Below are 11,660 nucleotides of genomic sequence, written 5' to 3'. Positions count from 1 at the left end.
CACTTTGCAGCTGTAGCATTTTAGTGCCAGTTTCACAAGCCCAAAATGATCTGTTCTGATAGGGTCTCGGGTATTTGCTCAACGCAAATGATGAAATGCAACAAGCCATAGTTAGTATTGCAATAATTTTGAGACTGTGATTGGTCGCCAGTTGATGTCCAGTGTAAAATCTGGATCTTGCAGCATTGTTCTAACTTTAACCTTAAGAAAATTGTAAGAACCAAGATCAAATACATAATGTTTAGTTACAATTTGCAGTGTATATTGCATTTTAATAGTCAAATGTTTTAAGTAGTCTATTGAATAAATTATGAAAAACATTTATTTTTGGTACTTAATCAATGAATGTTGTTAAAGACATTGAAAGTATTCAAATGTTTTGGAATAGGCTTCTCCTGTGCAGGCCATGAGGGCAGATATTTTGATGTTTGGGTTCAACAAACCCAGTGATTCAACACGGCGGCACTGCTGGAGCTTTATTGGGATTTAATTCATATGGCTCATATATAAATTAGTGCTGTAGTTGCTTAGCAATGAATATAAATTCAAATGTGTAACTAAATTGGAAAGAACAAACTATTTTTTTTTAAAATAATGCTTTTGTTGTTCTTTTGTTAAAAAACATGGGAGTAAAAAAGTCACCTCTCCACATTTTGCATTCAGGTTATTTATACGGCTAAATTAATCTCAATTATTAAGTGGATTGGTGCCATTATGTGGTTGACTAGCAACGGCAAAATTAGGATTCAGGCTTGAAATTTCACACACATGCTCTGCTTTTAATGAAAAACACCACTGCAAAAACAAACAACTCTTAATACTGAGATAGCACACCTAACATTACAAGCAGAAAATGTTATATCACTAAAATTTGATAGAGGGCGTGGTGATGTCAGATTTTGAGTTTATTTTCATTATAAGCATTGTGAAGTATGTTTTGGGTTGATATTGTGTTTAGTAGAGTTGACTAGGGTTAAAAAAGTTCATTTCCCACATTGGGAGGACAATGTACAGTAAAGCAGGTGATAATCACAAACTTGACTTAGGCCCTGTTTCCATCTGGTATTAATATGTTTTGGTCGATCGGATCACAAGTAGACAAGGGAGACACATACCAGTTTACACCTGGTGTTTTAATCTGTCTCTTTTGTCCACTTTCAACCACTTCTGTTCTGATTTCTTCTAGGGGAGGGTCTTTAGGTGGGTAAATTTTTTAGATCTTTCGACCTAATATACAAAATGAGCTCAAGCAATTTACATGTGAACTTGCCCAGAGATGAAGGAAGAACATACGGAGAGCATCAGCTTTCTTTTCTGCTCTGACAGCCACAAGACCGGCCGAACGCGGTGAATGTGTGTTAGAATGGCGAGAGAACATTGTCCTAGGTACGTTTTTCATCAAGTTTAATTCCCGTACTGGCTAGCGAGTGTCCCATAATGTATATGCGTTAGGTCAGCAGACGGAGAGTTGGCGGTCTTTTGTGGCTGTTCGAACACATTCGACCATATGAGCATTTACACTACGAATCCGGTCTAACGCATTTTCGACTACCTCTGGAAGTGGTCGAAAGTGGACAAGCTCAAAACATTTTACACCCCGTTTACACTTGTATTTAGCGTCGTCCACTTGTGATCTGATCGACCAAAGCGCATCTTAATACAGGTGGAAACAGGGCCTTAGTGTTCAAAGTCTTTTATTCTCCTTTCCGTTGGAGGAGTTCATTGCGATAATGGCCGATTGACTGTAGCCTATCCAAGCGTGCCACACAAGTCCTGAAAAGTGAAGCCAAAGCGTCTCGATCGCCCCCAGGTGGCTGGAAGCAGTATAGACCTTATGCGCCAGAGAAACAAGCGCGCCGCCAACTTTATAAAATTGTCTTTGAACTTTCGTTTTGCGGTAGCTCTGTACATTTCTATGGCATCGCTGTCAAAGAATAATTAGCTGGTTAAGGGGATTTACTTGTTGTAGAGTTAATGAAAGTTATCATGAGCATTGTAATGTTTAAAGCAGATGTCTTAACAAATGTCAGTAGACCGTGAAGATTTTAAAACGAGCAGTTCATTCATAAATATGTAAGATCGCTGTGGAAATACAAACCGGAAGTCAAAAGACAACGAGCGTAACGCTGAAAAGGGGCGGGGCTACATAAGGTCTATAGGTCATAAACCCGCCCTCTCCATAAAATGTAATGGGACATGAAAAACTAAACAATCAAATTAGACTTCAAATATTTTTTTCCAAAGACAATTTCTTTTTTTCAAGTTTTTAATCATGCTGGTGTTAGTTCAATTGTTCGTTCTTTAAAAAAGTTTGGTTTTAGTTAGTTATTTGATGCTATAAAAATGATTGACAGCTTCTCTGAGTGAAGTAGTCACTGAGACACCAATGGACTTTTTTCTGGATCTTCGGGAGGGGATTGGAGCTTTAAGTTTAATTTCTATATTTCCATAACTGTTTATTTCACACCGACATAATTAGTTGTTCTGAGTGTGGGCGGGAATTGATATCGCGGCTCCACTTCATGGTCACTACTGCGCAGACTCGGGCTCCAAGTTCACGATGGGCAGACTCGAGAATCAAGATGTCAGCGTCATATTGGCACACTGGCGGCTTCACCTACTACAATGGAAGAGAGTGAAGGTTTTTTCACAGTCTATGAACCTATCCCTTACATATTCCAAACTTTGTTGAAAATGACATACATCTGCATATTTCATGTTGTACCCGCTGCTCAATTATGGCTGTATTTTTTTTTTTTTTGTGAACTAAAAACTACTGGACTCAACATGCATGGAAATATGAAAGAGGTGAGAAAAAGAACAAGACATTAGTGGGATGTAGTTTCTACTGCTTTATTAGAAGTAACATATTTTACAACTTTGTAGAAAGAAACTGTGAAAAGCTGTTTATATACAATGATTTTAAACTACTTTAAACAAGTATAGAAAATTAATAATGATGATAGGAAATATCTATGGCTGTTCTAGTTACGCAAGACCAATATAGTCACATCCTCACCTTAATAATGCTAATAAAAAAGTACATTTACTTTTTGTTCTTTTTAGTACATAATCATTTTAGAAACATAAGACTTCTCATAAACAAGTAGACCTAAACAAGGCGAAACATATTTACAGGTAGTGAAATTTCAAAAATATCGGGAGAACTGTATCATCAGAAGTGAAAGGTTATGAACAAAAGGAAGACTTATGCTTGATTAGCTAAGCTTAGTAGTACTTATGTAGAAGAACAAAGAGGTCCAGAATGTGCTCCAAAACCACCTCAAGCCTTGAAATGTTTCATAGCTGTACACTCAGTATTTGTGCCTGATATTTGTATGTTATGTATATGAAAAAAAGCAATGTTTACATGTCATAGTTTAGTGAAATGGGCATGTTTCTCTTGGTGATAGCAAGACAAATTGGAAGTGTCATCAAACGCAGGTCTTACAGTTTGGAATATTACTGGGGATGAACATACGAACATGTTGCAGAAAGCCAGGGGCATCACTACATAGTAGCGTTTCCCATCTCACGCCTTCTGACCAGACACGACAGATGTCATCGTCTAGGCTCATGGGGTGGGAACTGCTAAAGATGCAGACAACACTGCATGCTATATAACACCTCCCTGAGGAGTGACAGAGCACTAGCAGACCATTAGCAACCCCGTTAGCCATGTACCCAACACACAACACATATGCTCACTACCCAAACCAAAAAGGAGCTAGAATATGATTAGACCACATGGAAATGCTGGACCTGAGGGATCAAATTACATTAAAATAAATCAGCTACACTGCCATGCCCCAGAGGAAGAATTTCTGGTGGTCAAATGTCAAGCTGCAGCTGTTCAGTACTGAAACGAAGTGTTCGTGAGGGATCAGGAACATGATGAGATCAGTTCCGCAGCAGTCAGCGGCTCCACGAGCGCCCGGCCGGTGGGTTCCGATCAGGAATGTTTGCGGAAAGGAAGTTGAGTGTCACTGAAGAAGTGACGCAGAGCAGCAGCCTAATAACACAGCTTAATACATCAATGTTCCACAGTTAACTGTGGTTCCAAAAATGTGGTTATAAAAAGAATAATGCAAAATAAATCAAATTTACACAAGGCAAGACTATAAGGCAGTGACTGGCAGGGATTCTGAGAGGGAGCTGGAAGAGCGCCGGCCAGCTCAGGCCTTTGTAAGTCGGTGAGGTCACTGAAGGAACTATGTTCAGTAAAATCATTTCCACTGATACAACACAACACTGAAAAAGATTCTAAACACTGGCCTGTTTCTGAGAGGCGCTTTTATGCACTGTCGTTATAAATGCTGAACTAGGATTTCAGGGTTTTCTTACCATCTCTCTCTCAAGCTTTTCCCCTTGAAGTGCTTCACAGATGCCCCTCTACATTCATACAAACACTTTTACAAAATGTATAAAATCATTTTAAATCAGAATATTTAACTTGTGTTGGTCTCTATATACCTCTGTTTTCATGTGCCAATCTGTTCTGAATGCTAGACTAAATAAATATCACTAAAATTTGTAAAACTTCTAATCTCATTGTGTGTGTGTGTGTGTGTGTGTCACTCAAAAGCCCGGTGTTTAAATTCTGACTGTATCAATTGCTGCTGATAAAACCAGGGGCGGAACAGACGAGCTAAGCAATCATGAGCTGCTCCTCTTGTAACAGTAGCAACATGGAACCTGAGGAGACCTCACGAGTCCCATGTAATACACTGGAAGTAGTAAGGCAATTGTTATGGGGGTCACTAAAAACAACAGAGACAGAAAGAGGGTTGAAACACCCACAAGGCAGTTTGGAAAAACATAAGACAATAAATAAAAAGAAAGGAATTTCCTTCAACATTTCAGTTTTCTCTCAATCTATTTTTTTTTTTTATAAAGTTTGTTAGTTTCAGGAGTGTCCCCAAGTCTTTGAAATGAAAGACGTGGTATTCTTCATATACTTTTTTTTTTTTTATAATTAAAAAACAAGTCCATCTGTGACAGAACGTCTTACTTCATTAAATTGTCTTCTTTTTAAGACAACACATTTCCCTTTAACTTTCTTTCTGCAGACACCAGCAGACGGTCTTCTTGATGCAAAACAGTCAATCCTAATCCAATTAAAATCTTGGAAATGGGCTGACAGGTAAGTAAAAAAACAAGCCCTAGAGTGACGCTTGTCAACTTTACTCTCTCAAAGTCACAAACATGTAGGTCGAGCTGTTCAAGCAAACACCTGCATCTTCCCACTGGATTCCTGGACATGGGAAATCTGGGTTTGAGCAGGAGCCGTGACGGCCGGGCTGGGGGTGGAGTCAGACCAATCAGATACACAGTGAGGGGAGGGGCTAGACCAGGGTTCTGGAGACTCTGGAGAAGGGGTCAGGTAAGGATGTTCACTGGGCACATGCAAGTAATGCTTGGGTGTTGCATCCATGGCAGAGGTGTAGCTGTGCTGGGAGGGCGGAGTGGGGTAATCCTCCGGGCCTGCGGTGCTGCTGCTCGCCTGTGCCGGGGGTGCCTGAGACGGGATAGCCTGTGCTTGCGAGGCCTGAGGGGCTGCTGTGGCCTGTGGAGGCTGAGCCTGCGGCTGCTGTGGCTGGTAGAAAGCTGGAGGAGGCTGTGTCTGCTGTGGTGTTGGGGGAGTGGAGGAGCCCATGCGGGTGAGGTTGGGGTTGGTAAGGGCGTGGCTGCGAAGTTGCTGCGGCTGCTGCTCTGCAATAGGCGGCAGTTTGACCGGGCTAATAGAGGGCGTGTTGGAGACGGGTGTTGGCTGCAGGATGGGTTGCTGGGCATTACGGAAAACCTGCTGCTGGTGCATGAGCATGCTGCTTTGCTGCAGGGTTGGTGTCTGAGGGAGCATGCCTGCTTGGCTACTTGCTGGATGCACCATGTTGACCATGGGCTGACTGCACTGAGAAGATGGAGGCATGCGGCTGTGCCAGTCAAACGGCACGCTTACTGGACTTACCATGCCCATGTTGAGGCTCATCTGGCCGGCATTCAGCACGTAGTTGTGGGGGCCTTGGTTGACACCGCCTCCTTGCATGGCCACACGCCCCTGCATCGAGAGTCCCCCGTCACCCAGGTCACTCAGCTGTGCTAGGGAAACCGCAAAAGGGCTGGTGCCATCCAGGATACTGCTGTGCACCATGGGAGTGGAAGGGACAGACATGGAGGAGTGGAAAAGGCCAGGAGAGGGCATGGCGGCCGGTGAGGTTGGATTGGTGACGTAGCCAGCATTGCTGGCGCCTCCGCGTGGCGAATCCAACGAGTCGACGGGGGAAAGCGTGACAGAGCTCTCCAGCAAAGCACTCTGCATGTCTAGCGTCAGCCGTTTGTTGCGGCTTTTGGCGGAATCTTTCAGGCTGGTAGCATGCTGCCCACCCATGCCTTTAGCCCCTGGGCGACGGTTCTTCTTACCCTGCGGGGTGCTTTTCAGCCCTTGTAGGAAGTTGCTGGGAGGACACATGAGTGGTGAGAGCGTATGGCTACCAGACAAGTGGTGACCTGCCCCTGCATGGCCCTGCGGACTTCTCACAGTGTTATATTCATCGAGCAGCTGAACGATGTCATGGTGCATGCGCTCCTGGGCAATATCTCGAGGGAGCCTGTCCATGTGATCCGTTATCTCCCTGTTGGCGAAGTGAGCCAACAACACCTTCACTGCTTCACAACTACCTTCCCTGGCAGCCAAGAATAGTGGAGTCTCCTCCTGAAGATTATAAATAGATTCAAAAATTAACAACATGGCTGACATAGATATTATGAAAGCCTTCAAACCCCTCAAAAGTACATAACTGCATACCTTGAGGTCCTGCATATCTTTATTGGCACCGTTCTTCAACAAGGCAACTGTAGCTTCAACATTATTGACTGCAGCTGCCCAGTGCAAAGCTGACTTTCCTGTGGAGAGAAAACCGTAATACGCAACCATCAGAAACAATGAAACTTCACATCTGAAGCAGAAACTCTGTTTCGTTTTCTTTTTTGCTTACCGATTTCATCAACAGCATTGACATCAGCATGGCAGGTGATCAACTCTTCCACCATGCCCTCTACTGCCAGACGGGCTGCAAGGATCAGAGCAGTGGAGCCATCATACATGCGCGAGTCTAGGTCTGTGGCGCGGTTCCTGATTAGAATCTGAAGATGCAAGAATATGGGATATATCAGCTCTGACTTTGCTTCAATAGACCATGTTCAAACATGTATTTGATTGTAGGTGACTTTACCTGGAAAACCCCCTGTGCATCAGCTGCTACAGCTGCATGCAGAGGTGTGCGGCCTGTGTTATCCTGTGCATTTGCATCAGCCCCAGCATCCAAGAGTCTTTTAGCTGCGTCAGCTCGGGCGTAGCGTGCAGCCAGGTGCAGAGCGGTCTCTCCAGTGCGGTCTGTCTGAGCTGCGAGCGATGCTCCTTGGTAAATGAGGTCAGATATGATGTTGGCTGAGGATTCATCGGAGTCATCATCTTCAGTCACTTCTGGCTCCAGCCCACCTCCACAGAAGGATGCCAGCATCAGGGGTGTGAAGCCATCTATATGAAATAATAGTTTGCAAATGTTTTGAATCAATTTGTAATTCTTGTATCTGAAGTTTATCTATGCAAGGCCACCAATAAGGGGGGCAACTGGATCCAACCAAGGACCAAGAGTAGACAGCCAAACATATCATACCAGGGCCTCGGACATTGACGTCCATGCAGTCGCTGTCAAACTCTCCCTGAGGAGGTGTCAGAGCCATGGAAGGTGGCATACGGATATCTGCTGCTGCCAAGTGATGCTGTGTCCACTGTCTGCTGTCAACTGCATCCTCACCATCTGACAGAATGCTGGGCTCTTCCACCTGTACATAACAAGCTGATATTATTAAGACTGTTCATTCACATATATAACTGTTTCACTGATGCATACACCTATACATTGAAAGAGGAATGATAAATGGTCAATCACCTTAAGTCTTTTAACCTCTGGGCAGTCTGTGTCTATCCACTGGTCACTGTGATCAGCCAATAGAGACTCTTCCACTGTCTTTGGCATGTGTCTGCAAAGAGTCATACATGCTAATTAGTGCCTATAAAAGGGATAATTTGATGAAGTATACTGACAATAGTTATATTGCATTAATACTGCATTAGCGACTCACTTCATGCCCAGGGAGTCTTGGCCCACAGGTTCTCTGCGGTTCTTGTTACTGCTCGTTTCCTTCTTAAGGAAGAAGCCCTCAGGGAACCAGAGTGTGCTGTGCTCACGTTTGCGGCGGGCAATCAACATGCCCACCATCAAGATTACCAACAAGAATAGAGAAGCTACCCCTACTATTAGTAGCTTACCCCAGTAGGGAACATCAACCTCTTCAATTTTTTCACCTGAAAGAGAATTGGTAAATGATCATAAAATTGCTAAAAGCAGGCAGCTGGACCAATGGGGCCAATGTAAGGCAGCAGTTAAGTTGGTTTAAGTGTGGATACTTACTGCGCACTTCTTTAAGGGGGTATGGGAAATCCAACATTTCACAAGCAGACAGAGCACCCAGGTATTCAGCAGCACCGTTAGCATTGCGGAAGCAGTCATCTGAGTTCTGGGAGCATAGCCTGTTGTCTATCTCCAAGTATACGATGGATCTGCATCGGGGCCAAAGAGTATTTGTAAAGGTACGCTCACATTAGCAGAAAAAGAAGGTCTATTGCCAATATTTTAGCTATGCATGAAGCACTTCCAAACTAAGCAGCTTCATACTGGTCAACACAGCAAATTCATGTGTACAAAGTTAAAAAAAACTGATGTGAAACCTGCATGAGAAGGGCAACATTCCTAGTGCGATGACTGCATTTTGACTGCAGAATTTTGCCATATAAAGGTAAATGAAATTTCATTGTTTACTTCAGTAACCACAACTTACCCAATGACCTCCTGCTGAGGATGAAGCTCTCGTTTACTGCGTGTATTACGGCTTGTATAGGGTCGGATCATGTATTCTCCATTCTGATCAAGGCGGAAGCGCAATGTGGTACGGAGGATTGCACTTAGTCTCTGTAGGAAAGCAGTTTGTGTCCTTAGCAGCTCCTCTGGAGGCAGCAGAACTACAATAACCAGCACATCTTCCGCAAGATCTTCTGGAATCTTTGCTGCACAATCCAGTCCATCCCAGCCACACTCTTCAGTATTGCAGCCTTGATCACAGAGCCCATCTGCGTAATGGTCGGTACAGTACATCGCATAAATGGGGCTGAGGGAAGAGAGAGTGTATTAGAAAAAGACCATCATAAATGATCCTATGATATGAAGCATGATAAAATAGTAAAGGACATACTTGCAGACTTTCTCTTTGTTCTTGCAGTCAAAGTTATCGAACAGGCACTCTGCATTGTTGCAGAACTCATCACACTGGCTGTTGTTGAAGAGCCGCCAGCAGCGAGGGTCTGTGCAGCGTGCCCAGGGGTTCACAGCCAAAGAGCAGTCACTTCCATCCCAGTGGCAGGCGAACGAATTACATTCTTTGTCACACACACTGTCATTGGCCTTGCCGTGACATTCAGCAATAGGGCATAGAGGAGAAGGAGGTTGCGGCGGCAGAAGCCTGGATTCCTTGGATTCGCATCGTTTGCCTGTCCAGCCGTTGCTGCACTGGCAGTGGAAAAAAGGGAAGCTAATTTCCTCTGTACACAAGCCTCCATTGCGGCAGGGCTTGGAGGAGCAGCCCTCATTGCTGCGGTGCTGACACAGCGGCCCGCCAAAGCCCTGAATACAGGTGCAACGTGCACCTTGTGAGGTGAGAGTACAGCTGCCACCATTGTAGCAAGGCAGCTCTTTGCAGTTCATGTTCCTCTCACAGTTGGCACCTGCATACCCCTGAGAAAGAGACAATGAGGAGTTAAATAGTTGCTTTTGAAGTTTAATACAGAACAGTAAAGATGGAAACACACAATCATAATGATATACTTGATACATTATGTCATATAAGGCTTGGATACTCACAAGCTGACAGGTGCAAGTGTATCCCAGTGGTGAGCCGCCGGACACAGAGCATACTCCTCCATTCATACAGGGCTGAGACTCGCACACACTGAATCTATTCTGACACCCTCGTCCTGAAGACAAAATGAAGTTAGCATTTAGACACACATCACAATCTCGCATATGTACCTCAGAGACACATTTTTCAGTTTTCAGACATCCCTCACCTGTGAAGCCTGGCTTGCACACACACTGGTAATCATTGGGCAACTGTATGCAATCTAAGCTGTTGGAGGGGTTGCAGGGATTGGAAAGGCACTCGTTGATGTCTCCCTCACAGCGTTCTCCAGTGAAGCCTGGAGGGCAGTTACACCTGTACCCTCCAACCCTGTCCACACATGTGCCGTTATTTTGACACTTGGGTGTCCCCCGGGGCCATGAGGGAATTGAGCAGTCATCCTCATTTATCTCACAAAGGACCCCTAAGAAAAGGTCATAATAAAAACATTACAGTGACATTATTTCAACCTATGTATACTACCATTTAAGAGTTCATGGACAATAAGATTTCTTGTTTTTAATACTGTTTTCAACATTGATAATAAGGAATGTTTCTTGAGCAGAAAATCAGTATATTGCAATGATTTCTTAAGGATCACATGACACTAGCTGCATTTCCATTCCATTGCGAATTGAAAATGCGCCCAAAGGAAACACGTAAATTTCACAAAAACTCATATATCACAAAAAAGTTTTTACGCTCACATGAGGTGGTTTTTCAGGCAATCCAAAAAAGGGATATTTCGCAAAACTGCTGTAACTGTACCTGACTTAAAAGTCGATCATTCTTTAAAGATGGCGCGGTATGTTTGGACAGAAGACGAGACTGAGTTCTTTATTAAACTCATAAAAGACAAAAGAAATGGGAATACTGGATTCTTAACAACAAAGAAATGCCACAGTTTATCAAGACTTCGAAGCAGATAGGAGGGAGAAACACCCAGAAACACCTCATACGCTCTCAAGTATAAGGGGCTTTCCCTGACAATAATGCTTGGATAACACCTATGTCTCCTTCGATTAAAAATAATGGGTAGTGCAGTGGCTGGGAATGACTTTTGACTAATGGGAATTTTTGGAATGACTTATCGCGAGAGGATAAAAATAAGTTTTAGCCGCATAGACGCCATCATTTCGCAATAGTTTATCGACGTTTAGAAAATAATCGCAAAAGTTTTGCGCAAATCTGTAATGGAAACCCAGTAATGATGCTGAAAATTCAGCTTTGCATCACAGGAGTAAATTACATTGTAATTATTTCTCTCAATATTACTGTTTTATTGTATTTTTTTACTGTATCAAATAAATGCAGCTTTGGTGAGCATAAAACTTTTTTTTTTTTTTAAACATTAAAAAAATCTTTTCATGGTAGTGTTTATTTTGATTTTTGCACTTGAGGCTCTTTGATTCAGGTATATTTTACACCATAATTTTAGATTTTTTTTTATCTTACCCAGTGTTCCTGGAGGGCAGGAGCAGATGTAATGTCCCACCAGGTCAATGCAGGTTCCTCCATTCTGACATGGATGAGATTGACACTCATTGACCTCTCTCTCACAGTTGTTCCCCTCATAACCAGGCATACACTGCAGGAAAAACAGGTCAGTCCAACATCTGTTCTGAAATATCTTCAGTTCTTCATAT

At 43.3% G+C, this 11,660-nt stretch overlaps 1 protein-coding gene across 1 annotated transcript in view; it reads right to left on the bottom strand.

Annotated features, from left to right (window-relative positions):
* Positions 1-2,837: 2,837 nt before the first annotated feature.
* notch3 (notch receptor 3) overlaps positions 2,838-11,660 on the bottom strand; it is a 32,692-nt gene continuing 23,869 nt past the window's right edge. Inside the window, exons 21-33 of the mRNA XM_051889583.1 lie at positions 11,470-11,602; positions 10,184-10,438; positions 9,978-10,090; positions 9,313-9,851; positions 8,902-9,228; positions 8,475-8,623; positions 8,146-8,368; positions 7,953-8,043; positions 7,677-7,845; positions 7,233-7,537; positions 6,996-7,143; positions 6,806-6,903; positions 2,838-6,712 (exon numbers count right to left, since the gene is read on the bottom strand). Of these exons, the coding sequence (XP_051745543.1) occupies positions 5,222-6,712; positions 6,806-6,903; positions 6,996-7,143; positions 7,233-7,537; positions 7,677-7,845; positions 7,953-8,043; positions 8,146-8,368; positions 8,475-8,623; positions 8,902-9,228; positions 9,313-9,851; positions 9,978-10,090; positions 10,184-10,438; positions 11,470-11,602 (4,041 nt within the window). The 3' untranslated portion in view covers positions 2,838-5,221. The remainder of the gene's footprint in view (positions 6,713-6,805; positions 6,904-6,995; positions 7,144-7,232; positions 7,538-7,676; positions 7,846-7,952; positions 8,044-8,145; positions 8,369-8,474; positions 8,624-8,901; positions 9,229-9,312; positions 9,852-9,977; positions 10,091-10,183; positions 10,439-11,469; positions 11,603-11,660) is intronic.

The sequence above is a fragment of the Ctenopharyngodon idella genome, chromosome 3 (genome assembly GCF_019924925.1).
Source record: "Ctenopharyngodon idella isolate HZGC_01 chromosome 3, HZGC01, whole genome shotgun sequence".
In the NCBI taxonomy this organism is placed as follows: Eukaryota; Metazoa; Chordata; class Actinopteri; order Cypriniformes; family Xenocyprididae; genus Ctenopharyngodon; species Ctenopharyngodon idella.
The sequence above is the reverse complement of the archived record's forward strand: the minus strand, read 5'-3'. Positions and strand labels throughout refer to the sequence as shown.